Source organism: Lagenorhynchus albirostris, chromosome 19 (assembly GCF_949774975.1).
Source record: "Lagenorhynchus albirostris chromosome 19, mLagAlb1.1, whole genome shotgun sequence".
Lineage (NCBI taxonomy): Eukaryota > Metazoa > Chordata > Mammalia > Artiodactyla > Delphinidae > Lagenorhynchus > Lagenorhynchus albirostris.
In genome coordinates this window covers 25,276,484-25,303,060 of record NC_083113.1, presented here as the reverse complement: position 1 = coordinate 25,303,060, position 26,577 = coordinate 25,276,484, and the positions used below count along the sequence as shown (strand labels likewise).

The 26,577-nt window shown below is 46.8% G+C and overlaps 1 protein-coding gene across 1 annotated transcript in view; it reads left to right on the top strand.

Annotated features, from left to right (window-relative positions):
• The window catches only part of LOC132509457 (ATP-binding cassette sub-family C member 12-like), a 59,640-nt gene that overhangs the window by 2,295 nt on the left and 30,768 nt on the right, over nucleotides 1–26,577 (top strand). Inside the window, 11 exon segments of the mRNA XM_060130520.1 lie at nucleotides 811–966; nucleotides 3,526–3,673; nucleotides 3,963–4,196; nucleotides 5,498–5,671; nucleotides 6,060–6,207; nucleotides 9,824–9,972; nucleotides 12,559–12,666; nucleotides 17,438–17,734; nucleotides 21,234–21,305; nucleotides 23,693–23,817; nucleotides 26,069–26,141. Of these exon segments, the coding sequence (XP_059986503.1) occupies nucleotides 811–966; nucleotides 3,526–3,673; nucleotides 3,963–4,196; nucleotides 5,498–5,671; nucleotides 6,060–6,207; nucleotides 9,824–9,972; nucleotides 12,559–12,666; nucleotides 17,438–17,734; nucleotides 21,234–21,305; nucleotides 23,693–23,817; nucleotides 26,069–26,141 (1,684 nt within the window).

Below are 26,577 nucleotides of genomic sequence, written 5' to 3'. Positions count from 1 at the left end.
CTACTTCCCTTTCTCCTTTCTCCCTCCCCTGTCCTCCTTATTTATCTGCTAGCTAATATTTATGTAGCAGCTTACATGTATTAATCCTCACAATAAACCATGAGTTTGCCTCTAGCTCTTGCCTCCTTGGACAGCCTCACCTCTACTTTGGCACACTGTGCTCTGACCCTCCGCATTCTCCTGAGAGCAAAAGCCAGCCGTCCAACTCCTCTGATGATCAGCTACTGGGTCTCCATTTCCTCATGCCAAATGGAGCAAGTACCCTCTTTCCCATGGGGTGGTCACTGGTAAATATTCAACAACTGGCTCACTAAAAAATTCCCTGGTTCATAGCATTTGTCACTCTTTTGATGTAAATTCTCCTACCATGGCTGATTTCAACGTGATGTCACTGAGCGCAAAGTTGGGAACAGATGTATGGTAATAGAGCCCTATCCTGTGTGGTATTTCCACCACAGACTTACATAATCTAAAGAACAAATACGAGTAAAAGCTAGTAAAATAATCTTGGAAGCTATGAGTTTTGAGTATTGATTGCCTTTGTCTTTAAGATAATTTACTTACATTTATGTAATTTAATTTTTAATATAGGCTGTGTTTAAGAACTGACTTGCAGAATTCCTAAAAATCGAACAATCAGCTCTTGCAAGCTGGCAGGAGCTGGCCCAGCACACCGCTGCTCATGGGGCTGATGATGTGAGTCACAGGTCTGAGCGTGGCTGTGGTTATCACTGTAGTTAAGAATTCCAGCCAGGGACTCAAGGCAATGACCCCAACAACCTGGAACACCGAGTGTTTCGCTTGTTTTAGGCTGGCACCCAACCCTGTGGATGACGCAGGGCTGCTCTCCTTTGCCACATTCTCTTGGCTCACGCCAGTGATGATGAGAGGCTACAAGCACACGCTGACTGTGGACACCCTGCCCCCACTGTCACCGTATGTCTCATTCGACACCAGTGCCAAAAGGTACCAGGATTTGTCTGGGTCACATCTAGAGAGGAGCCCACTTTGGGAAGGGACCCGTGAGTCCTTGTGTGTGCTCCCATTTCCCTTTGCGGAAATCAGCGCCCACTGGTTTGGTGGCTGTTCTCATGGCTTATCTCTGAGATGAGGGCTGGGCTGACTGACCTTCTTGGCCTAGTCTCTGGGGAGGTGAGTACTGGGGAGGTTTGGTAGGGAGAATGAACTTCTTGAGAGCCTGAGGCTTCAGGCTTCTGGCAGGGCCATCAGCTATTTTGTAGGATCACCACATCAGGGCAAGAGTGGCCGGAATCTCACTTCGCTCTGTGTTGGCTGGACACCACCTGGGCTGCTTCCAGGCATGGTGTTGTATTTCCCTTTAAAAATTGTCATTGGACTTTTAAAGAAATTTTTTATTTTATATTGGAGTATAGTTGATTAACAATGTTGTGTTAGTTTCAGGTGTTACAGCAAAGTGATTCAGTTACACATATACATGTATCTATTCTCTTTCAAATTCTTTTCCCATTTAGGTTATTACAGAATATTGTGAGCTTTTATATTACAAAATATGTTTAGGTTGAACCAAATGAAAACTTCCAATATTTGACAATTTTGGCTTGCAAAAACATGTATTTCATTGATTCAACCTAATTCAGATTCATTATAGAAATGTTAAAGTAACAGAAGTTCAAGCAGTGGAAGTATCCCCACCGTACTCCAGCCCCACTCCCCAGAGGTCAGCACTGTTAAATGCTGGTGTGCATTTGTCCTGGATTTTTTCTACTCAGGTTAAACACACCCTGTGCTACCATCTTCTGCAGATCAATACCTCTTCTTCTTCCTCCTTACTCACAGGTCATCTTTTTTTCTTTGAACAAAAACTGAAGCATACTATCTCATGGTTAACCATTTTGCTATTTTCAGTGAAGAGTTTATAAAGATTTTTCCACAGCCCAGAACCTCAACTTCATTCTTTCTAACAGCTGCATTGAACTTCAAGGTTCATGTCTTAAACAATGGGGAAGATCTCATCGCCCTCTCTCTGCATTTCTTTCTTCTGGAATTCTCTTTCTCTTTGGCCTCATATGCTTGAAGGGCTGGGAGTTATAATCATGCTCTTGCAATTGCTCCTACAATTGTGCATCCCCTCATCTGTGTCCTGCAGAAATCTCTGTCAGTAGTAGTTTCCAAAATCTATAGTCTGGAGAAAGTTGCCAGGGAGCACGGAGAGAAAGGGGCTGGACCAGTGCCTGTGGACCAGGTTTTCCTTCTACCTCTCTGTCGGTTTTTAATGTTGCCTTCCATCTACCCAACATCAACTTAGATCCTCTTCCCTTCTGTGCTAATGTTCTCCTCCAAAGGCTGACCCACCAAACACATGTTGACAACCTTAATAACACACTGTCTTCAGTCCATGCCTCTCTTCCAGACTCTGAGTTCATACACCCAGCATCCGACTGGACTTGGATGATTCACAAGCATCCTATATCTAAAGCTGCATTCTTTTTTTTGTTGTTTTGTTTTTGTTTTGTTTTTTTGTGGTACGCGGGCCTCTCACTGTTGTGGCCTCTCCCGTTGTGGAGCACAGGCTCCGGACGCGCAGGCTCAGAGGCCATGGCTCACGGGCCCAGCCGCTCCGCGGCAGGTGGGATCCTCCCGGACCGGGGCACGAACCTGTGTCCCCTGCATCGGCAGGCGGACTCTCAACCGCTGAGCCACGAGGGAAGCCCTAAAGCTGCATTCTTGATCTTCAGCCCCACCTGACGATGTTCCCTCTGCCCCCTTTCCCCATCTCTGTGAACTGTATTCCCACAGTTGGTCAGAAAACTGGGGCCCCTGATCCCCCTTCTCCTTTTCTCCCACATCTAATTCATCAGTAAGTCCTGTTGTCTCCCCTGACCACCTTTCCCTAAATCCAGTGTCAAGCCACTGCCACCTCCCACCTGGATGCTGATGGTATCCCACTGTGGTCTCCCTGCTTCCGTCTTTGCTCCCCACCCCCATAAGCCACTACTCTCACAACAGCCAGATGTTCTTTTAGACATGTAAAATGGTCTTGTCATGTTGGTTTAAAAGCCTGCAGTGGCTTCCTTGGCAATCTAATCTCCTTCGTGAGGACTGTGAGATCCCATGAGATCTGGCCCTGCCTTGCCTCCCCGTGTCCCCACACGCCTGTCACACTGGCCTCCTTTCAGATCTTTGAAATGGACAAACTCCTCCCTGCCCTGGAGAAGAGTTTTTGCTTGGTTCCTCTGTCGCCTCAGTGTTTTTATCACAACCGGTATTGTGCCAGAGACAGGCAGGAGGAGGAAATCAAGGCCCGGAAAGAGCCCAAATGCCAGATACCAGCTTGTGCTGTGTCAGGGCTCTGCCCGCTGCCTCGCTCATGTCCCATGCACCCTCCAGAAGGAGAAGGGAGAACAAATGCTCTTCTTCTGAAGCCACCACTGCCAGGGATGGGGGTTGTGCTAAGAATTCTTGCAAAGCTTTTTCCATCAGAGTAGCTTTGAGCAGCAAGTGGGAATGTAAACCTTTTTCCTTCTTCCTGTCCTTTCATCACAGATTTCGAATCCTTTGGGATGAAGAGGTAGAAAGGATGGGTCCCGAGAAAGCCTCTCTGGGCCGAGCGGTCTGGAAATTCCAGAGGACGCGTGTTTTGATGGATCTCGTGGCCAGTATCCTGTGCATTGTCATGCCAGCCGTAGGGCCGGTGGGCGCACTGGCCCTTCTTCTGCCTTGTCTCCCAGGTTCCCAGACTGGCAAAGAACGTCATTAGTTATTTCCTCTACGATCTGGTGGGTCTAGTACGTTGTTGTTATCTTTGCGCTCCTTGGGGACGAATTTTCTTAAAGCCAATCCTTTGTCAGGCACAGCAGCAGCCACTGAAATTAATTAAAAAGTTTGCCTCATAAAGTCAGCTTGCTGACATTAGCTGAGGCCTCCTGCACCTACCTTGACCCCCAGCAGCACTCCTCTCTCTTCACCGCGCTGTTTTACAGATGATGCTCATTCCCCAAATCCTCCAGCAGACCCAGAGCATCTCCAGGAAGGTCTGGGTTGGCGTCAGCCTGTGCACAGCCCTTTTCACCACCGAGTTTACCAAAGTTCTCTTTTGGGCCCTTGCCTGGGCCATAAATTACTGCACGGCGATCCGGTTGAAGGTGGCCATCTCCACCCTGGTTTTCGAAAACCTGGTGTCGTTCAAGACGCTGACACACATCTCTGTTGGTGAGGTAAGTTGGTCCAGAAGGAGTTTAACTTTAGGAAACTAAATTCCGAGTTTTCTGAATATGTGTGAGATGTGCTTCCTGGATGGAATATCTGCCCCCCTTTTGGTTGTCAATATCCTGCCCATCATGTCCCATCTCCTTGCTTAGTGAAGTGGTGGAGACTCAAAACACCAGAAGAATTCAGAGAAAGGAGAGCTCCATTCAAGCTGGAGAATTTGGAAAGGCTTCCCTGTTCCACTTGGAACAGGGCTTGGGGGTGACCTCATCCAATCCCTTTGACCGTCAGTGAGGACACTGAAGCAGTACAGAGAACACTACAGCATTTAATAAAATTGATTGACTAATGGATCTGATGATTCCAACTGTGTAGTATTTGGGATGCCAAGTCCCAACAAAGACCATGCCTGTTGGACTTCAGAGTTGACATTTTCTTAAGCCCTTAATCCTTAGCAATAAAATCTTCGCCCTTTACACAAGAACATTTCCCTGGCCAAGGGAAACCTGGGTGGTGTGAGGTAAGGGAAAAGACTTGTTTCTTTCTTACACTTGCTCTTTCAGTTTGTTCAAAATATCCTGTATCAATTATGATTAGATTCAGTTACATGTAACCAAAAACCTCCCAAAACAGTGGATTAAACAGGATGGATTTATTTCACTCTGTAAAAGGAGTCTAGAAGAGGATGATCTGGGGCTGGAGTGGGGACTTCCAGGCTTTTCTATTTTTCTTCATCACTACCTTAGCACGTGGCTCCCATAATGGTTCAGGATGGAAGCTGCAGGTCCAGCCATCCCAACCATATTTCAGAGAGCTGGTAGGAGGAAAGAGACTTCCAAGTTGAGTTGGCTCCCTCTAAGAATTCATCCCCAATGTTCCATTCAGCACTTTGGCTTATACCTCATTTCCCTTAACATAATTACATGGTCACTATGCTTCCACAAAGGAGGCTGGGAAATGTGGTCCTTTTGCTGGGCCCATGGATGCCCTGATTAAACAGGGTTGTACCAATAAGGAAGAAGGAGATAGAGCTATCAGGTAGGCAGCTGGCAACCTCGCCGGCATGTTCCCAGATGGTACTTAAGCCTTTCTTCATTGGGATTCTCAGTTCTAAAAGACAGGCCTCTCCAGAGTCACACTAAAATGAGACCCACGAAACTCACCCTGTTGGTCCTCTGACAATTCTGTCCCCCTATAAGTCAGTTTTTCTCTTCCTTCCTCAGACCCCCTCAGCCATTCCAAAAGCCTTCAGTTGAGGAAATGTTTAGGTGGCCCTTCCAAAGGCTGAACCCATGTGCTTTCTTTCCAGGTGCTCAATATACTATCAAGTGATACTTATTCTTTGTTTGAAGCTGCCTTGTTTTGTCCCTTGCCAGCCACCATCCTTATCCTAATGGCTGTCTGTGTGGTGTACGCCTTTTTCATTGTGGGGCCCACAGCTCTCATCGGGATATCCGTGTGTGTGCTATTCATCCCCATCCAGGTAATGGCAGGTCTCTGCTGTTGTACTTCACACACACTCTCACTGAAGTGGACTTTGTGTCCAGGGCCTGGCCCTGAAGCCTGGGCCCTTACTTTGAGCTCACAAACAGTACAGTTCTTTTACAACTTGAATTTGAATACCCTGGGGAAGGGGAGCATGCTTCTTCAGTTTGGCAAAGTCCCCAGCACTTTCCTTGCATCCTGGCAATTCATGCATTGGCCTCACCTGCCCTGACCCCAGTCGTGTCCCCCAGAGCATGTCAGCCACAACTCAAGGGAAGGATTCAGCTGAGAATCTCGGGCCTGACACTTACACTCCAATCCCTGGATTTTTAGGGCAACTGCAACTCAGCAATTCTCTGAACACACTGTTTGTACCTCGATTTCAGATGTTTATGGCTAAGCTCAATTCAGCTTTTCTATGATCAGCAATTTCAGTGACAGATCAGTGAGTTCAGACGATGAATGAGTTTCTGACCTGCATCAAGCTGATTAAAATGTACACCTGGGAGAAATCTTTTACGAACGCCATCCCAGGTAGGATGAGCAGTTGCTGAAAGAACCACTTACCCTGTAGAATGTGCTCTTCTAAGCGGTTCTTAAGGGTCCTGGGGCCGGGCATTCTGGAAGTTGGCTGAAGCAACCCCCGAGCTGATCTGTAGGCTTTTCAAAAAATTACAGAGATTTTAGAATAGACCCAGGCATCTCTTCTGCTGAACCCAAGGGCTCAGCAGGTGAGTGACATATGGTTTAGCCATACTGAGGTCAGTGAATCCTTGTACTGGCCAGTTACCTTTCACAAAAATAGTCCACTAAAACATTACGAGCAGGAGAAGAGCTGGCTCAGCCTATTTCCTTGACTGGGAAGATGTCCACACGGACACACGCACACACTAACACTTACACACATGTCCCCTCCTCGCCGGCAGCAGCCTCATCAGGATCGGATGTCTCACTGACTTGACATGCTTTGGGCAGATAAGAGAATGCATATATAGCTGTTTTGTTTTAAAGACGATATGAAGACTATTTCAATCAAATAAAAATGCAAATCTAATTGCAGGAATAGGTACATAATTGCTGACATAGACTCAGGTGGTTGACCGGTTAATGATTTGAACCACCGTTACAACTAACTCTCTGGATCCACAATTACACTTTTAGACCAGCATGTAATTGGGCCCGAAGCTGTGTATCCACATTTTAGGAAGCGGCTTTAGAAAATCTGCTTTTGAGACTGCCAAAGGAAGTGCCCCAGGTTGGGATGCTGGCAGCCCTATTGTACCCTCTTTGAAGACACAGAAATACTTCCTCACACTCTGAACTCACTTTAATACAATTTATTTGATGTGATTAAATTTGATTCCATTTGACATCATTCAATTTAAAACTCAATTTAATTCAAGTCAGTTTAACTCAATAAATATGTACCAAGTTCCTACTATGTGCAAGGCCATGGGAGTCACACAAAGTAATTAGGAAAAGGGTCCCTAGTTTTAAAATTGAGGGAGGATGAGTTAACTAAGCTCAAAAATAGCTATTAGTTTGCTGGCTCTACTTCTAGAATATATCTGGAATCTTTCTGCTTCTCTTCATTCTACTGTCACCCTAGTCCAAGCAATGTCCTCTCCCTTCCAGCCTATGGCAAGAACTTCTAGATGCAACCCGTGCTTTCCTCCTTCCCCCTAAAACCCATGATGCACTCAGCAGCCAGAGTGACCTTTTAAAAATGTCAGTCAGATCTTGTCTTCCCTGATGAACAAGCTTTAGTGGCCTCTTATCTCACTTAGGTTTTTTCACGTTTAGGTCTTTTGGATGAAGTCCAGATTCCTCCAATGGGCTATTAGATCCAGCACAGTCGGGCCCCTGCTGACCTCCTGACCTCATCACATCTTATCCCAGGCCTTGATACCTCAGCTTGAGCCACAGAAACCTTCTGTTTTTAGAACAAGATCCACACCCATTCATGCCTCAGGATCTCTGCCGTTGCTGTTCCCTCTGCCTGGAATGTCTTCTGCTAGATGTTCATGCTGACTTTGTCTTGACTTTGGGTCTCCTGAAGTCAATGTCACTGACTCAAGAGGGCTTCTTTTTTTTTTTTTTTTTTTTTTGCGGTACGCGGGCCTCTCACTGCTGTGGCCTCTCTCGTTGCGGAGCACAGGCTCCGGACGCGCAGGCTCAGCGGCCATGGCTCACGGGCCCAGCCGCTCCGCAGCATGTGGGATCTTCCCGGACCGGGGCACGAACCCGTGTCCCCTGCATTGGCAGGCGGACTCTCAACCACTGCGCCACCAGGGAAGCCCTCAAGAGGCCTTCTTGACCACAGTCTCAAGCAGGTCCAGTCCCCATTCACCTCTTAATCACTTCATCCTGTTCATTTCTCTCATATCACCCAACACAGTTTGTAATTATCTTATTTACTTATTTGTTTCTTTATTGTCTATCGCCCCTACTGGAAGAGGCGAGACCCTGTTTGTCCCTATATTCCCCAGCACCCAGCACAGCCCCTGGCATATAGCAGACATCAGGTTAAAATGTGCTGAATGAGTGAACATGTGAATTAATTATAGGATAAAATGGGTAAAATGCCACAAAAGAAACTGAGAGGAGCTCCACGGGTGTGAGAGATGAGCCTCCTGGCAGAGGTGGCGTTTTAGACAGGCCCTGAAGGATATAGCAGGGATGCGGACACAGATGGAGCTGGGGAAGCCCCCTGGGCAGGAGCAAAGGCCTGGAGGCTTTGCGTGGGGAGAAGGAGGTGGCTGGTGTTCTTGAGGGGAAGGGCGTGTGGACAGCATGCTTTGGCTCCCAGCCTCTTAAGAGGCAAGTCACTTAACCTGCTAAGCCTTTCCTCTACTGTCAGAAGGGCATAATGATGGCTTCTGCGTGTCACACTGTGGTGAGAGCAGCCGAGGGAGAGCGTGCCTGTGCAGGGTTCAGCCCAGCACCTGGTCTGTAGGCAGCCCTCAGCGAGAAGGGCTGTGACACCATGTTGCTAATGTGAAAGGGTTTTTGCAGAGGACGCTGGGATTGCCATTAAGGACTCTTTAAACAGCAGGGGAGGGAAGCTTGAATTTTATGTGTGAGTGGTGCGGAGTCATGGCCTCATCTGGACTTACGGAAGGGAGATGTGCTCTTGGGTTTTTGCAGCTGTTCCTGAGACAAAGGGCAGGGGCCTCAGTCTGGCAGTCTTCAGGCTGGCATATGTGTTTTGTTTGGCCCCTACAGTACTTTAACTTTTTCAATTAGTTCCCAACATTTAAGAGTAGGGAGATGTCTCATAAAATTCCACATCTCAGACTTCAAAACAGTCTGGTGAGCCTGGGACATCCTCGCTCTGGTATTGCTCTCTGCCCACTCCCTTCATTTATCTTACTTGCCTGACCCCTGTAGGCATCTGAGTGTATGACTCCTGACACACAGAGAATCAGATCAGGAGGGACCTTGGAAACCATCCAGCAATGGCAGCTGACATGTACTGAACCCCCAGTACATGCTGGCATTGTGCTCCGGGCTGTCTGTGCTTCCTCCTATTTAAACTTCACAACAAGAGCCCTTAACACTCATTTGCAGGAGAACAGGGCAGGAGTAATATGTTTCTTTTTTTTAAAATTGAAGTATAGTTGGTTTACAATGTTGTATTAATTTCAGGTATACAGTAAAGTGATTCAGTTATACATATATATATTATATATGTATGTATATAATATATATATGTTCTTTTTCAGATTCTTTTCCATTATAGGTTACAAGGTATTGAGTATAGTTCCCTGTGCTCTACAGTAAATCCTTGTTGTTTATCTATTTTATATATAGTAGTGTGTATCTGTTAATCCTAGACTCCTAATTTATCCCTCCCCCTGCCCCTTCCCCTTTGGTATCTATACTTTGTTCTCTATGTCTGTGAGTCTCTTTCTGTTTCCTAGATAAGTTCATTTGTATTACTTTTTTAGATTCCACACGTAAGTGCTATCATATGATATTTGTCTTTCTCTGTCTGACTTACTTCACTTAGTATGATAATCTCTAGGTCCACCCTTGTTGCTGCAAATGGCAATATTTCATTCATTTTGAATCCACTGAGTAATACGTTTCTTAATGCTGGTGCTTGACAAGCAAAATAAGACCACCGTGGACTGCTTCTATTTCACAGATATAAGGAAGAGGGAAAGGAGATTACTGGAAAAAGCTGGATTTGTCCAAAGTGGAAACTCAGCGCTGGCCCCCATTGCATCCACCATAGCCATTGTACTGACATTCACCTGCCACATCCTCCTGAGATGAAAGCTCGCTGACCCAGTGGTAAGCACCTCTTTAGAGCTGGCCTCTTCTGTACCCAAATCTGCAAGTGCCAGGTGGGTAGCTCCTCTGGCACTGGCATCAGAACACCCAATCACGTTGAGCCAGAAGACAGCAGAATTCCACCCTGACTTGTAAAACAAGTACTTGAGCTGACTGGGAGCTGAGGAGAGCTTAGTAGCAACTCTTATTCAGTCTACAGCAGGGCAGGGGTAGTAGTTAATGCTGGAACACAAGTTTTCATTTGGACATTGAAACCAAAGGAGCCCTTGGCTCTTTTATTCTTATTTATCCATATATACGCCAAGAAAAGAGTTGGTGAAAGTTCTCCGGGTGGGAGGGGTGTCAGTATTGGGAGAGTGTGGTGTCCAGATCAGGGTCCCCCTTGTTTAAAGCCCGACTTCACACTCGCTAGCTATGACTTACAGCAATTTACGGAACCTCTCTTGTCTCGGTTTTATTACCTGTAAATAGGGTGATGACAGTCCCTATCGTAGTGAGGATGGACGTTGTCTTCCACAAAGCACTCGGTCAGCACCTCGAATGCGGTAAATGCTGCCTAAGTTGTTGCTGTTCTCATTAGCCTTATGCTCACCCAGGCCAGGCATATTCGGGTTGAAAACCTCAGAAGGAGAATTGGAGTGAACGTGAGGGGCTCAGGACCTGAGCTAGAGAGGAAATGGCCCCTGACTGAAATAAAGAAACAAACATTTCAGATATTAAAGCAGCGTCTGAAGGGCAAGTGGTTGGAAGAAAGAACATAAAGGCAAGAAAAAGAGAGAGAGAGAATGAAATAAAAAAGGAGAGGTATGCTCACCAGAAAAGAATTGCACCAAAAATCAGGGATCTGGAGGGGAGGGTGGAGGGACGTTTGAGAAGGCAGGATCCTCTTCTGGGGCATTCACTGTGGCGCTGTCAATCCAATTACTGCCCCGTGTTTCTTTGGGAGATACTTTAATTTTCTTAGTTTCTTCACACACATTTTTCTCTCACACACTCTGGGGACTTGAACATAGCCATGAACCGAAAGCCAAAACGAACAGCAATGGTTGATGTACAGAATGAATGTTACTGGATTATAGTGGCTGCTGTCTACCATCCCAAACCAAAAAATTTTTTTTCCCAGAACACACCAAGCAAATTAATTTGAAACCAAATTTAGTGCACATTGTTAATATTTTTTAAAACAATGATTTAGAAGAAATCTAGACCAAGAACAAATTCCCTGAATGCGAGGCTCGTATTTCTTTGGCCTAAGAATCCCTTTCAGTCTCCTCCTCTGCCAGAGCCACATGAGTAGGAGGTCAGCCCTGAGGAGCTGTCACATCAGGCAGCCCGGGGACTCTGCTAGCCAGGGCCTGGGCTTTCTGAGCCAAGATAGTGCTCTAGGACCTGGGGGAGCTGAATTCTCTTTGGGGATGTATTTAGGACCAGATGTGATGAAGGGAGCATCTTTCATCATCTTCTTAATGAACTAACTAGGATTAGTTGAAGCCTGGGGGCCCTGTCCATGGGGCCCATTCAACAGCAGGAAGGATCACTCCAGATTTGTCGATGGAAGTTGTGTTTTTAATTTCTTAGATGGGTGGTTAGGGAGAGGCTGCTAATTACAAGGACAGATGAGAAGATGAAAGCTGAGAGATGAGATCATGCCCCCTGTGGGGCACCCACAGAGCAAGGAAACGTCTTCATTGAGGCTATATGATATTATCCACCCGCCAGGCAGGGCTCAGTGGGGAAGGCCCTAGTGAAGGGGGGTCATTGTTCATTGTTTTGGAAATGACAGTGGAACCAAGGCTCTCAAATTGGTCCCTTATGTGTGTGTGGAGGCAGGGCATGGAGGCCAGACCCTGAGGGCAGGAGAACCAGCAACCAGCCTGGGCCAGGCAGATAATTCTAGGGAGCTTCCACCTTCAACACTGGTCTCTGTGTGGTATGTAAAAGGATGCTCTATCTCTGAAGGGTCAGATGCCTCTGAAGCAACTGAGAGAAGGGGATAATTTAGGAAAAATCTGCATAGGTTTTTTTTGTTGTTTTTTTTTCATGGTACGCGGGCCTCTCACTGTGTGGCCTCTCCCGTTGCAGAGCACAGGCTCCGGACACTCAGGCTCAGCGGCCATGGCTCACGGGCCCAGCCGCTCCGTGACATGAGGGATCTTCCCGGACCAGGGCACGAACCCGTGTCCCCTGCATCAGCAGGCGGACTCTCAACCACTGCGCCACCAGGGAAGCCCTGCATAGGTTTTTGAACGAATGGTCTAGGCCAAATAAGGATATGGTATGGATGGAGATTTCCAAAGGCCCTCAATTAGAGGCCCTTTTCAGACCTTATCCTCTGGATTGACAGAGATAAGGGGATAAGTTTCCCACCATTTTGGTGAAAATCCAAACGCAAAATAGTTTAAAATGTTAATACCTTCAATTTGCCAACCCATGATTTCTGAGCCATGAAATGAGAAAATTTTTCCTCTGAGAATCCCAACTGTGCTACTGTTTCTCATCTCAGGAAGTTTAATCCCCATGGACTTAATGGTTCAAAGCCAAGGCAACATCCCATCCTGAATTCTATACCTCTCTTTTGTTCTTCAGGCATTTAATGTGATTGCCATGTTTAATGTAATGGAGTTTTCAATTGCAATCTTACCTTTCTCGGTCAAAGCAGCAGCTGAAGCCAATGTCTCTCTAAGGAGAATGAAGGTATAACTAACACTGGGTGAGCAGGGAAGAAAGTTCTCATTTGGGGTCAGGAAAATTCCCAGACAAGGGGAGGCTGTGTCAACCCATTGGAGGGCTGGGTCACTGGTTTGGTGGGTGTTGGGAGAAGACCCTCCATTCAGTGTTGGATACACAAATATGCATCAAGCAGGATATAGGCAGAGTATTATAGGTGGCCTGCCCTTTTAGTAAAAATGAGATGGAGTCTCCACCCAGGGAGATGATGTTCCTGACCCTCTATTCTTTCTCCAAGCCATAACTCTTAACTTGTTCCAGGAGTGGAGTTCAGTTTGCACTGAGCCATCTCCCCTTTGCCTACCTAGTTTGTCCTAGGATGTGTGTGGTGACAGAAGTGATGAAGACGGTGGCGGGGGGAGACACCATATTTATACACTCATTTAGTCATTTTATTTATTAATTTATTCATTCATCAAAGATTTACTGTGTGAGTCCCAAACAGGGTCAACACAAAGAGAACCACACAAAGACACATTGTAATTAAAATGGCAAAAATTAAAGATAAGGAGAGACTATTAAAAGCAGCAAGGGAAAGCAACAAGTTACATACAAGGAAACTCCCATAAGGCTATCAGCTGACTTCAGCAGAAACTCTGCAGGTCAGAAGGGAGTGGCACGATATATTTAAAGTGATGAAAGGGGAAAAACTACAACCAAGAATATTCTACACCACATGACTCTCATTCAGATTTGATGGAGAGTTCAAAACTTTACAGACAAGCAAAAGCTAAAAGAGTTCAGAACCATCAAACCAGCTTTACAAGAAATGTTAAAGGGACTTCTCTAAGCTAGAAAGAAAAGAACACAACTAGAAACATGAAAATCACAAAAGGAAAAAGTTTATCAGTAAGGGCAAATATACAGTAAAGGTAGTTAATCAACTATGTATAAAATTGGTAGGAAGGTTAAAAGACAAAAGTAGTAAAATCATCTAAATCCACAATATATAGTTAAGGGATAACAAAACAAATTGATGTAAAATGTGGAAAAACAGTACTTGTGGGGGAAGAGAGTAAAAACTCAGGGTTGTTAAAATGCATTTGAAATTAGGAGATCAGCAACTTAAAATAATCGTGTATATATATGTATAGATTGCTATATATAAACCTCATGGTAACCACAAACCATACATTTATAATAGATAAACACATACACAAAAAAGAAAGGAATCCAAACATAACACTAAAGATAGTCATCAAATCACAAAGGAAGAGAGCAAAAGAAGAAAAGAACAAAAAAGAACTACAAAAACAACCCCAAGACAATTAACAAAATGACAATAACTACCCATTATTACTTTAAATGTAAATAGACTAAATGCTCCAACCAAAAGACATAGAGTGGCTGAATGGATATGAAAACAAAACCGATATACATGCTGCCTGCAAGAGACTCACTTCAGATCTAAAGACACACACAGATTGAAAGTGAGGGGATGGAAAAGGCATTCCATGCAGATGGAAATCGAAAGAAAGCTGGAGTAGCAATACTTATATCAGAAAAAATAGACTTTAAAACAAAGACTGTTACAAGAAACAAAGGCATTACATAATGATCAAAGGATCGATCCAAGAAGAAAATATAACAATTATAAATACATATGCACTCAACATAGGACCCACTTAAATACATAAAGCAAATATTAACAGATATGAAGGGAGAAATTGACAGTAGCACAAAAAAGGAAAGCATTGGCAAAACGAAAAGACAACCTACTGAATGGGAGAAAATATTTGCAAATGATATGACTGATAAGGGGTTAATATCCAACATATATAAACAGCTCATACAACTCAACATCAAAAACCCAAACAACCCAATTAGAAATGGGCAAAAGAACTGAATAGAAATTTTTCCAAAGAGGAAATGCAGATGCCAACAGGCACATGAAAAGATGCTCAACATCACTAATCATCAGGGAAATACAAATCAAAACTACAATGAGATATCACCTCACACCTGCCAGAATGTTTATCATCACAAAGAACACAAATTACAAATGTCGGGGAGGATGTGGAAAAAAGAGAACCCTCGTATACTGTTGGTAGAAGGTAAATTTGTGCAGTCACTATGGAAAACAACACTGTGGAGGTTCCTCAAAAAACTAAAAATAGAACTACCATATGACCCAACAATTACTCTCTGGGGTATATATCTGAAGAAAACAGAACACTAATTTGAAAAGATACATGCACCACAATGTTCATAGCAGCATTATTTACAAAAGCCAAGATACGGAAGGAACCTAAGTGTCCATTGAGAGATGAATGGATAAGGAAGATGGTGGTACATATACACAATAGAATATTACTCAGCCATAAAAAGAATGAAATTTTGCCATTTGTATGAACGTGGATGGACTTGGAGGGCATTATGCTAAGTGAAATAAGTCAGACAAAGAAAGACAAATACTAAATATCATGTAAATGTGAAGTCTAAAAAAGTAAAGCAAAATACCCTGAATATAACAAAAAGGAAACAAACTCACAGATATAAAGAACAAACTAGTGGTTACCAGTGGGGAGAGGGAAGGGGAAAGGGCACGATAGGAACAGGGGATTAAGCGGTACAAACTGTTATGTATAAAGTAAATAAGCTACAAGGATATATTGTACAGCACAGGAATGTAGCCAATATTTTATAATAACTTTAAATGGAGTATAATCTATAAAAACTTTGAATCACTATGTTGTGTATGTGAGACTAATATTGTAAATCAACTGTATCTCAATTAAAAAAAAGATTTACTGTATGCTTCCTATATGCAAGGCACTGTGGAAAATGCAAATATAAGGAAGAGAGTCTTTACTCTTAAGAGCCTCCAGTCTAGTACAGGACCAGGTATCCCAGTAATTGCTATATATAGTAAGGGTGAAAGTGATGTGTAGGAAGGGCAGATAAAGTGGTTTTGAAGTTGAGGCAAGGAAAGGAAAAGATGAAGCACATTTCAGTCAAGAGAACAGTGCGTTCAGACCTCTGTGAATTGATTGGAAAATCTTATTTACTCACGTCTGAAATGTGGATGTCATTTTAAGCATCCTAGGTGCCTGTATCCCTCTTCTCCCTTACCATCCACATTTAACCAATCAAGAATCCTGTTGGGACTTCCCTGGTGGTGCAGTAGTTAAGAATCCTCCTGCCAATGCAGGGGACATGGGTTCGAGCCCTAGTCCGGGAAGATCCCACATGCCGCAGAGCAACTAAGCCTGTGCACCACAGCTACTGAGCCTGCGCGCTAGAGCCCTTGAGCCACAACTTCTGAGCCAGTGTGCCACAACTACTGAAGCCCATGTGCCTAGAGCCTGTGCTCCGCAACAAGAGAAACCACTACAATGAGAAGCCTGTGCACTGCAACGAAGAGTGAACCCCCACTCGACACAACTAGAGAAAGCCCGCACACAGCAACGAAGACCCAATGTGGCCAAAAATTAAAAAAAACAAGAATGACACAAATAATAGTTAAAAAAAAAAAAGAATCCTGTTGACTCACCTCCTGATCACTGCATTCCTTCAATTTTAAGAGGCACCATTTATGAGATTGGATTGGATGGTGCACTGTTGAGTTATTACATTTTGAACAAAACACAGAGTTAACCTCATGACATTAATTGTGTAACGATACCCAATATCTTAGACTAGAGGAACAATGCTATTTCTTGACTCCACAACCTCCACTCTGTCCCTAGTGTCATCACCTTCATTCAAGACTTCATAGTCTCTCATCTGAACTATCACAGTGACTGAAGAACCAATTGTCTTTTTCCAATGTTGTCCTTTTCAAATACATATTGCACTGTTAATTGAGCTTTAAAATATTTGTCTGATCACTGACATTAACCTGCTTGAAATCCTTGTCCTTCACTCTCCAGGACTGAGCCCGAGTCCTCCATCAGCACGTCCTCAGTTATGTCTCCACTTCATTTCTTATCCCCTTCCTACCTTGAGCTCTGGCCCTTGGTTATACTGAACTTCTCGCCTTATACCTCTCATCCCCCCAAACCATGCTATTGCCTGTTTTTGCTCATGCTGTGCCCTCTACTAGAAAGCTCTCCTCCCCTAACCCCTCCCTCATCTTTGCCTGTACAGCACTGTATAGACTCAGCTCAGGCATCAGTTACATGGGCCTCCAGGATGCGGAGCCAAGTGTCCCATCCCTGGCAGTTACAGGGCTTTGTCCCTGTCGCATTTCACTGAAATGATCTGTGCATGTTCCCATCTCCGCCTGGACTGCAGTCTCTTCAAGGACAGGAAGCACGCCTTATTACTAATATTTGCATTTCTGTCGTTTACCCCAGAATCTGGTACAGCGTAGGCACTTGGCAGGTGTTTTGTTGAACTGAGCTGAGTGGGAACTTAGGAAGAAGACACAGCAGAGACAGAACATGTGACCTTGGTTTCATAAGCATTAGTGTCAAACAGTGAAGCCAACCACCCAAAAAGACTGGCAAAAGCTGGCCATCTTGGGCATACGGGTAAATTGTAGCTGGGATCAGCATTCTCCCATGTGGGTGACCCAGATAGGCCTTGTGCTTAAAAAGGCATCCGTTCTACATAGTATGAGCTAATAGACTATTTTTGCTGCAGCTTCTCCTGGGGGAATATCTTCAGAATACCTTTCCTGGATGTCCCAGGTAGAATTCCCAAGATTATGATTTGGGGTCATTAGAAGATATACTGGGATGATTCTTGCAAATGGATGATGTCTGCCAAGTTAATTTTGTTTCTTTACTCTTAGAAAATTCTCATAGCTAAAAGCCCCCCATCTTACATCACCCAACCAGAAGAGCCAGATACAGTCTTACTTTTAGCAAATGCCACCTTGACACGGGAGCAAGAAACCAGGGGGAAAAGTGACCTAAAGAAAGTGCAGAATCAGAAGAAGCATCTTCTTAAGAAACAGAGGCCAGAGGCATACAGCTTGAGTCCATCAGGTCAGGGAGTCACCAGTGCCCAGGAGCAACGTGGCAGCCCCAAATCGGTTCCGCACAATATAAGCTTTGTGGTGAGAAAGATGGGTACGTGTTCCAAAGGTGTGGCCTCCATCCTTCTTCCTTGTGTCACAGGACCATGGCCTTCTCAAGGCTGAATATAATTCAGTTTGAGCAGGAGGTCGTGGTGGGATGTCTCCATTTCTCCCCAAATTTTAAAGCTATGCAAATGAACCCTGGAGACATCTCTTCAAGCTGAGAGAATACTGTTGTCTTAGTGGTTGTATTAGTGCCGATCTTCAAATTCCACAGGAGTTGAGAGCCAGTTGCAGTGTTTAATGGACAATCCATTTCAGGTGGCTAGACTCAAACTGACTAGCTTTCATAAATCTTTTCAGATTTGTTCTTAATTTCACGTTGAAGTCCAGTAATAGATTATAATAGCTGACAGTTATGAGCAATTTCTGTTTACGAGGCACATAATTAACTCATTTAGCTACCCCAATAACCTTACGAGGTGGGTGTATAGCTGCCCCACTTTATGACTGAGGAACCAGAGACACGGCAGGTTAAATAACTCGTCCAAGTCATACAGCTCGAAAGTGGCAGAAGAGGGCTTCACACCCAGGGTGCCTGGTGCCACCACCTGCTCTTAACCACCAAGCGACACTGCTCTTGTAAAAAGCAAAATGAGTGCCACAAGCAGCCTAGGAACAGAAGCCGGCCAGATTCTGCTGACTGCCTCCCTCCCCTCGGGATTCGGGGGTGGAGTCCTTAGAGCAGCTCTGCATTTGGGGAATGTTTGACCTTCTCTTGCATGTGGTTTTCTTGCCCTGGGTACTCGTCAGCCCACAGCCCGATGGCAGTGTTGATTTGCTGCAAAGGGCTCAGCATTAATCTTGTGCCTAATATTTTAATCTCCCATCTTGTTGACTCACCCTTTCCCCATGTGAGCACTATAGAGGGAGAGGTTCTTATGTATTATGTGACGCTAGGCTCAGTAGCTGGTGTAGTGATACCTCGTAACTAACAAGGCTCTCTGCACATATTCATTGGAAATGATATTTGGTTGGCTGAGTGCAATTGAGCTTGGCTCTCAGTGAAGTCTTGCTGTGTGCAGCCCACTTGCTTTCTCATCACTCTTCCCCGCCTCTGACGTGCAGCACCCAGATTACTTCAACCATGCCTTCAGCGTCGCTCCAGAGAGGACTCAGTGAACTGCTCTCGTGTTGTAAAGAAGCCTCCTTTTAGCCCTTCAATCGCTTTCCTCCTTTTCAGTACGTTGGTGGCTCATGACTTGTCGTCAAGGACATGGTCAAATATTTTGTGAAATAAGGTGAAGACAATGGGTGCAGCACAATATCTTGGGGATTAGGGCTATGCCTCTCTAGCCTGGTGGACCTGGGCTCCAGTCCCAGCCACTCGCCAGCTGCATGGCCTTAAGCATATTGCCTAACCTCTTCAAGCCAGTTTCTTTACCTGCTCCATGGGTATTTTAATAATAGTACCCACTTCACAAGGTGGATGGGAGGACGGAAAGACACATCACGCACAAATGCTAAGTCCCCACAGACGGGAGCTATTGCTGTTGCCTTTTTCCTCTAACAATCATGTCCAGCTTAAGTGCTGCCCTTAAATGTCCTGAACTCAAGGCATCTATGTTTTTCCAAATTTAGTTCTAAGATTCCATTAGACCATAGCCTCCTTGAGGTCAGGGTATGTATCTGTGAACTTGTTCACAGTCATGTGGCCTTACACTGAGCCCAGAGCCTGGCACAGAGTAGGTTTCCAATAATGTTTTCCAAATAATCAGAAAGTGCAGGCCTCATGGATTTCCTGCTGAAGACAAGGATGAATCTAGAAGGCTTAGATCTGGCCACAAGTAGTGGACAGGACTCAACTAAGAGCCAAGTGTCTAGGGAAGCTGGATCCATCCCTGTGTCTCTTTGTCCCAAAGTCTTCATAATGCCCCGGCTCCTTGTCGTCCTCTTGGTGGAATTAAAATGGATCCGCTTCACTTACCTGCAGCGCCAGTGACAGTAAAGGCAGGGACTGCGTCTACCTTGATCACTGCTTTATTGCCAGTGCCTAGTGCAGTATCTGGCGTTCAGTAAAGACTTATCCAAGGGCTGAATGATGACAGGCAACAACCCTCTTGTGCTGGGGGTAGCAGGCAGGCGAGGGGCCCTCTGGTCTAGCTCAGGTGGGAAAGAAGCCACATTTGGCCCCGTGCTGGGCATCTTTGCTCTGAGGCATCACTGGGAGCAGGTCTCAGTGAGAATGTTCTAGATGTTCCAACTGCTGCATTGCAATATCTGCTTGAACACAAGAGTGGTCTCACCTCAGAGTCTCCACATGGACTCCTATTCTGCCAGCCGTGGCCCCGCCCCCCATAACTACACGGCTCACTCCCTTGCCCCCTCCGGATCTTACTCAGACATCACCTGTAGGCAGGTACTGTCAGTGACCCATCCATGTGGCCTGGCCATCTTCCAGCTGCCAGATCTTCATCTGTGTGCCTGAGGGCCCTCCCCACCACCCTCAGTAAGCCGAGGGAGCAGCTCTCAAACACTGACTGTTGGCTATTTATCCTGACTCCCTCAGCCATCGGGGGGACAAAGCCATGCTCAGTTTCCGCAATTCCTTGAGTTTCCCAGCAGCATTGAGCTTCATTTGCCTCCTGTGGGAGCTGACCTAACAGCACTCCCTTGATGGGCCACCTTCCTCCTCCTGTACCATCCCCCTCCCCCCAGCGGGTGTTTTCTGCACCTCCCCAGCAAGCTACCTTCACTCAATTCCTGCTTCGGGGTCTCCTTCTGAGAGCTCAAGCTAAGAGGTCCACGTGTCCAGTAAGGCTCCCTGCCCCCATCTCCTCGCTGCTTTATCTGCTCCCATGGCATGTATCTGACATACTCCATATTTTACTTACTTATCTTGTTTACTGTCTCCCCAACTAAAACATAAGCTCCGTGCGGGCAGACCCAGACTTTTGACTGTGATGTTCTCTGCTGTATTGTGCTATTGCTGGTGTTCAGAACAGCACCTGGCACAAAGCAGGCTTTAGCAATGATTTGTCAGCTGGATTGATAGATCTGCGGCTGTAGAAAAGCCCATGAAGCCAACACACTGGAACAGCCTAACTGCTCAGTAATTTCAGACTGAGTTGTGATGGAGGAAGGATGCTCTAAGAGGGCTTTTAAACAGCACCCGGCCTCCTGTACTTGCAGGCTGTCACTGTCCCTCTGGGTTGTGCAGCCTTTGACGTCCATTAGATTTACTTTCCTGGAGTCGGCACAGGACCACCCTCCTGTTCAGGGCCTGTGTGTCCCAGAGCAGCGCAAGGCTGTTCTGCACCGGTGCTTATACATGATTTCTAGAAGCCCTCCGGGTGCTGTGCTGGGGTGTGCAGAGGAGGCTCTTAATTAAGACTGAGGCTCCTGCCTCCTATGAGGCCGTGTATCAGGGTTGGGGGGTGAGGCTGCAACTGCCACCTCACAGAGCCAGCAGTGTCCCACTGGTCCCTGCCTGGCCTGGCCAGTGCAGTTTGGTGGTGACCCTCTGAGAACTCGGAGAATGACTGTCTTTTTTCTGTTTCTCTGGTAGGGGAAGGTCTTGGGCATCTGTGGGAATGTTGGAAGTGGAAAGAGCTGCCTCCTTGCAGCTCTCCTAGGACAGGTAAGCTGTATGCTGAGCGTTGTGACGATGGAGTGGCTCCCTGCCGGCCGCGTTTGGGGCCCTGGGCTCGGCCGCACTGGACTCTGTGCTCATAGTTAACGGTGATGCCCAGGAGGTCAATGCACTTGGCAGTTCCAGGCCCATGGCAGGTGGGGCCGGGCCTTCCACGCACTGTCCCCGGTTTGCCTCCTGAGGACATGAGTTAAGCAGAGATAGCTTCCTTGCCTGGAGCTCCATCTTGGTCAAAGGAAGCAATGGGTCATTAAATCCATGGTTTTCTCATGACATGCTTGGCCTGTGCCAAATAGAAAGGCCGGCCAGACAGCTTGGCGGGGAAAATCCCAGGAACCTGCGACTCTCGGTGACTTTAGATCCATCTCCATTTCCCCAGCGTCTGCCCTGAGCAGCTGTTCCTCAATGGAGGAGGGGCTGAATGAATGTGTGAACCAAAGTACACCTCGTGGTAGCAAGGGAGGGCGGGTGCACTCTCCTCCTTTGTCTGCTACTTCTAGCTGCTTGACCCCAGGGAAATGGCCAAGCCATTCACTGTATCCACAGTAAATGAATAGTTCACAGTTGCCAAGGCTTCTCATTCCAAATGAATGAGAAACTTTCTGGGGAAAGAAATTAAGTTCTCTTTCTCTCCACTCTGTGTTCCTAAAGGGAAGGTTGGACCCCTGGGATTGCCTTTGCCTGCCATAGAGACGGGGGTTGCTAGGCTCAGAAGAGCCCCTCCAGACCAGGGTGACTCTTTCTGGCCTCAGCTGACTCATTTGTAGAAAGAGTGACAACTCCTTCCCTGCTTGAAGGCGGAGGCAGGGGCTGAGTTAGGTGAGCTGTGGCGGTCCCTCAGGCTCCGGGATTCAGCGTGAGTGCCTTTGATAACCCTAGAGTCGGTAGGGGCATTACAGGTGACCCAGCCCAATATTCCACCTAATAACATGAGTCCTTTCCACTGAATCCTATAAGAGATGAGTCAACCTCTGCTCAGATGCATCCAGTGATGGGGAACTCATTATCTCTTTAGAGATATTTGAGGTATATGGGAGTGAAATTTGCCTCATTTTAACTCCTACCCTATGGTCTGCTCCTGTGGAATGTCCCAGAGAAAACAGAATCCATCTCCCATGTGACAGTGGTGGGATCAGGCCCCTCACGTGGTCACTTGGGAGGCCCCTCACATGGTCACTGGGTTAAGTGAGTGGGCTCTGGACGGCATGGTTTCACCAGCTATCTCAGTCTCATGAGCATGGATAAGTCACTTAACCTCTCTGAGCCCTGGTTGGCTCATCTGTAAAATGGGGCTAAGGATGTTGTGATGAAGACTAAATGAGATAACTGATATAATAGTAGTTACAGGACAATTCCCAGCGCCAGCCACAGTGATTAGCATTTTATATGTACTTAACACAGTGCCTGGCATACACCCTATTCATTTTAGTTATTATTATTATAGTTGTTGTTGGTTGTTGTTGTTATTGTTATTATCATTCTCTCTTCTCCAAGTCTAATGTTCTCTATCCCTTAGACCATTCCTGAGGAGGAATGGGGTCACATCCCTCGGCCACCTTGGCTATCGTCCTTGGCTGTGCCCAACACACTGCTGCTGGCCCATGAGCACCAGCCCTGAGCACCACAGCCTGCCTCATAAACCCTTTCCTGACAGCTACAAGCTGTCACCACCACTAGCCTCTCCCGTTATCTGCTGAGGATCACCATGAAGGGCCGTCTTAAATGAACGTGGGTACTCAGGGTCACAGGCCGGAGCCCATGCATGTTTCTTAACTGGATTCCTCATTGTTTTGAAAGTTCAGAAGTTCTACATGAAACTAGACTTTCCAACTCCTCTTGAAAAATTAGAAACTCGCCACAGCAGGCTTGCATCCTTGCTTGGCACCAACTGTGCAATGGAGTCAAGGTTGCTTCCTTAGCATGGGGCATGCCAGGGCCACCATCCACAGCAGTGCAGGCTGTGCCCTCTCCCTGGGGGCCTGGCTGAGGAGGGTGGGGTCTAGTCAGTGCACCTGGGGGAAGAGGGAGCCTTTGTGATGGGTCTGCTCAGAAAGCATCTCATCCTAGCTGCACAAAGGTGCACATGGGCCAGCAGCAGCCCTGCAGCCTGTGCTCTCCAGAGCACAGGGCTCACCTCTGCCCCTTCTGGAACATTCCCGCCTGGCCTCTCGCAGATGTTTGACTTTGAGACCCTTGGTCTGCACAGCCGGGCTTTGCAGTGTGTGGCAAGACAGCTTGTCACCCTCTTGCACCTTCCGAATTAGTGCTCATACATTAAGTGGGTGGCAAGTGTGCAACAGGCCCCACCCCCACCCCCGCCGAGGAGAAGGTGGCGAGGCCTGGCTCCTGAAGGTTCTCTGGTGTTGTTGCTCCAGATGCAGGTACAACAAGGGATCGTGGCCGTCAACGGGACTCTGGCCTACGTTTCCCAGCAAGCATGGATCTTTCAGGGAAATGTGAGAGAAAACATATTATTTGGAGAAAAGTATGATCACCAAAGGTAATATTAACTTTGAAAGCATGAGGCATTTTAGTATTTGGTATAATCTGCTACAGATGCTGATGCCATTGGTAATGATTGCTAACTGGGTTTCTTTAACAAGTTCTGATTAAACATTTGTCAGATCCAAATGGATGTTGCTTTTTCTCTTCCTGATCCAAGAGTTCAGGAGAGGTGCCTTCTGCAGACCTGTGATCACGCTCTCAGAAACGTACGGAATCGCCACTCAATCCCAGTGCAGAGTAGCATATGTTCTGAAGTTCTCTGTAACAGTGCATATGGTGTCAGACTGGAGGAAGAGGAATCTGGCAAGTTTGCTTTAGGCCAAGTAACAAGAACTTTCCTTGAAATTGAGTGCAGCAGGTATGCAATTAGTCAGCCCTGAAACTATTCATTGACACCAGTTTTCAGGATATATCACTGCTGATGTCCTCAAAACGACCTAATGGAATGAAAACAAAGTTCAAGTCATAATTTTTGAATTCACTTTGGACCATTATATTTAAGCTCTGGAAATAGCTTCCTAAGGTTCTTTGCCGAGTTTGGTGTGCTGCCATGTACATTCTCTCGTTAGAGCCCCATAACCACCCATTTAAGGGAGCTCCTGGCATCATATCCCCATTTTACAGATGAAGAGGTTGAGGCCCAGAGAGGAGAGCTGACCTGCCAAAGGTCAAAGCTATTAAATGTCAGAGGAACTGCAGGCCAGCATCATTTGTTCCCACTGGAACTGCCTGACAGCCCCCTCAAGTGCCACGATGCTGAAGGAAAGACAAATGGAGTTGGTTTTACAAATCTGGCTGTCAGCTCTTTAACTGTGGTCTGGACTTTCACATCTTATTGCCTGAACCCACAAACTCTATCCTTACTGACGCCATCGGCCAGCATGTGGGTTCTCAGCAAGAGATCTGTTACTTCCCCTCCTTTTTCCTGGCCACGACATCCTGTCATCAAGAGGCTCAGTCAGGGAGTCCTTGGCACCAGCCAAACTGCTCTGCTCAGCATCTCCTGGACTGCCTGTGCCTGTGCCTCCTCCCAGCCCCGCCTGGAATGGCTTCTCTTTCGCCAGAAGCAGACTAGAGGGAGGGATTCCTGTCTTTTATTATTAGGACATTAGAGAGCAAATATTTACCAAATACCTGCAAGGCACAGGACTATGAAGGACCATGTGGGCCAGCAGGGTGGCTCAGATGGAACTTTGCCCTTGAGGTGCTCAAGTCTGTAAAGGGTTGTAGGAGATGCATAATGGGCCAAGGAGGAACGTGCCAAGGGCAGGAGACTGTGGTGGACTGTTCAGAGGCAGCGGAGATCACAAGAGGGAAGAGAGGGTGGCGCTTGAATTGGGCTTGAAGGATGGACTGAGCGCCTTCCTATGTGGCATCTCTAGCGGGGGTTCTCCTCCTGGGGTGGATATTGAGACTCTCAGGACCACAGGAAGCAGGAGGGTGGGAGGAAGTTTAAGATGGGGGTGGAGCTGGCAAGAAGATGAAGATGCGCTGAGCAGTCTGAATCTCACAGTCAAAGATTGGCAAAGGTGATAACATTCATTATAACTACCGCTGATGAAAAACTTGTGCACGACAGCATGCTCTTGGCTTGATGTGTGTGTTCCCACTTCTCACAACCCAATGAGAGTTAGTAGCCTATTGTGTAGAGTAGAGAGTGAGGATCAGGGAGGTACAGTCATTTGTTCAAGGTTACCCAGGTGGATTCAAGCCCAGGTTGTTCTGATTCCAAAGCTGCTGGCTTAACCACCAGGCACACCAGCCCTGAAGTTGACACATGGGCACAATGCTCAGGGCGTCAAGAGCTGCCAGGACGTAGTGCGCCACCTGCCGGGTAGCTACCTGTGACCTGCCTGCTCATTCTAAGCTCTGGCACCGCCCACACGCTTCTCCTCGTCTAGTAGTGGTCTTGCGGCCTCTGGGAGGCCTCCTCCAGCGACCTCAGCCCTCATTGGTGACTCCCTGCTCTGACCCCCACGAGCAATTTTCCCTTCAGGTGTTTCATGTGCACTGATTTCATCTTTCTCGAATGGTGGGAAGCCTGTGAGCAGAGGGGCCCTCCCAAGTCAACTCTGCATCAGGTAAGCGGGGCAGAGGTCAAGGGGAAGCTGCCCTTGGACATCAAAGACCAAGCAATCAGCCACCTCCTCGCCTGCCCATGGCACCAGCGCACCTTTGGAGTAACCTAGGGCTGCATGGACGTGGGGTCTTTCTCACCGTGCTGACTTCTAGCTTTCCACCCACAGGTATCAGCACACGGTTCGTGTCTGTGCCCTTCAGGTGGACCTGAGCACCCCACCTTACGGAGACTTGACTGAGGTGAGTCAAACCCAGAGCTCAGCCCCACAGCGGCTCATGGCAGCTCAACCACCAGGTCCAATGGGCTGAAGCTCTGCAGGCACCAGCTCCTTCATATCCGTGTGCCCCAGAGGACAGAAAGATCCCAGGAAATGTGGGGAAAGTCAGGTTCTACCGTTCTGCATTCTCCACCTGGGTCCTTTCTTGGGAGATACGACAATGGATGTGACCCCAGCTCCACTTGTGCTGGGCTCAGCCTGGTCACTCTTGGGGTCACTTCCAATTTGCCTGTCATCTCAGGGAAGGTTTCTGGTGAAAGGTGCTTCCTCACCTCCTGGGCCAGCTCTGTCATCCTAAGACAGAGGTCAAGGGTACAGCATTGTGGCTGGAGGCCCAAGGGCCCCTTCCTGCCTCACTGGCCCTGCCCGCCCAGGAGTATAAGGATCATCTCCAAACA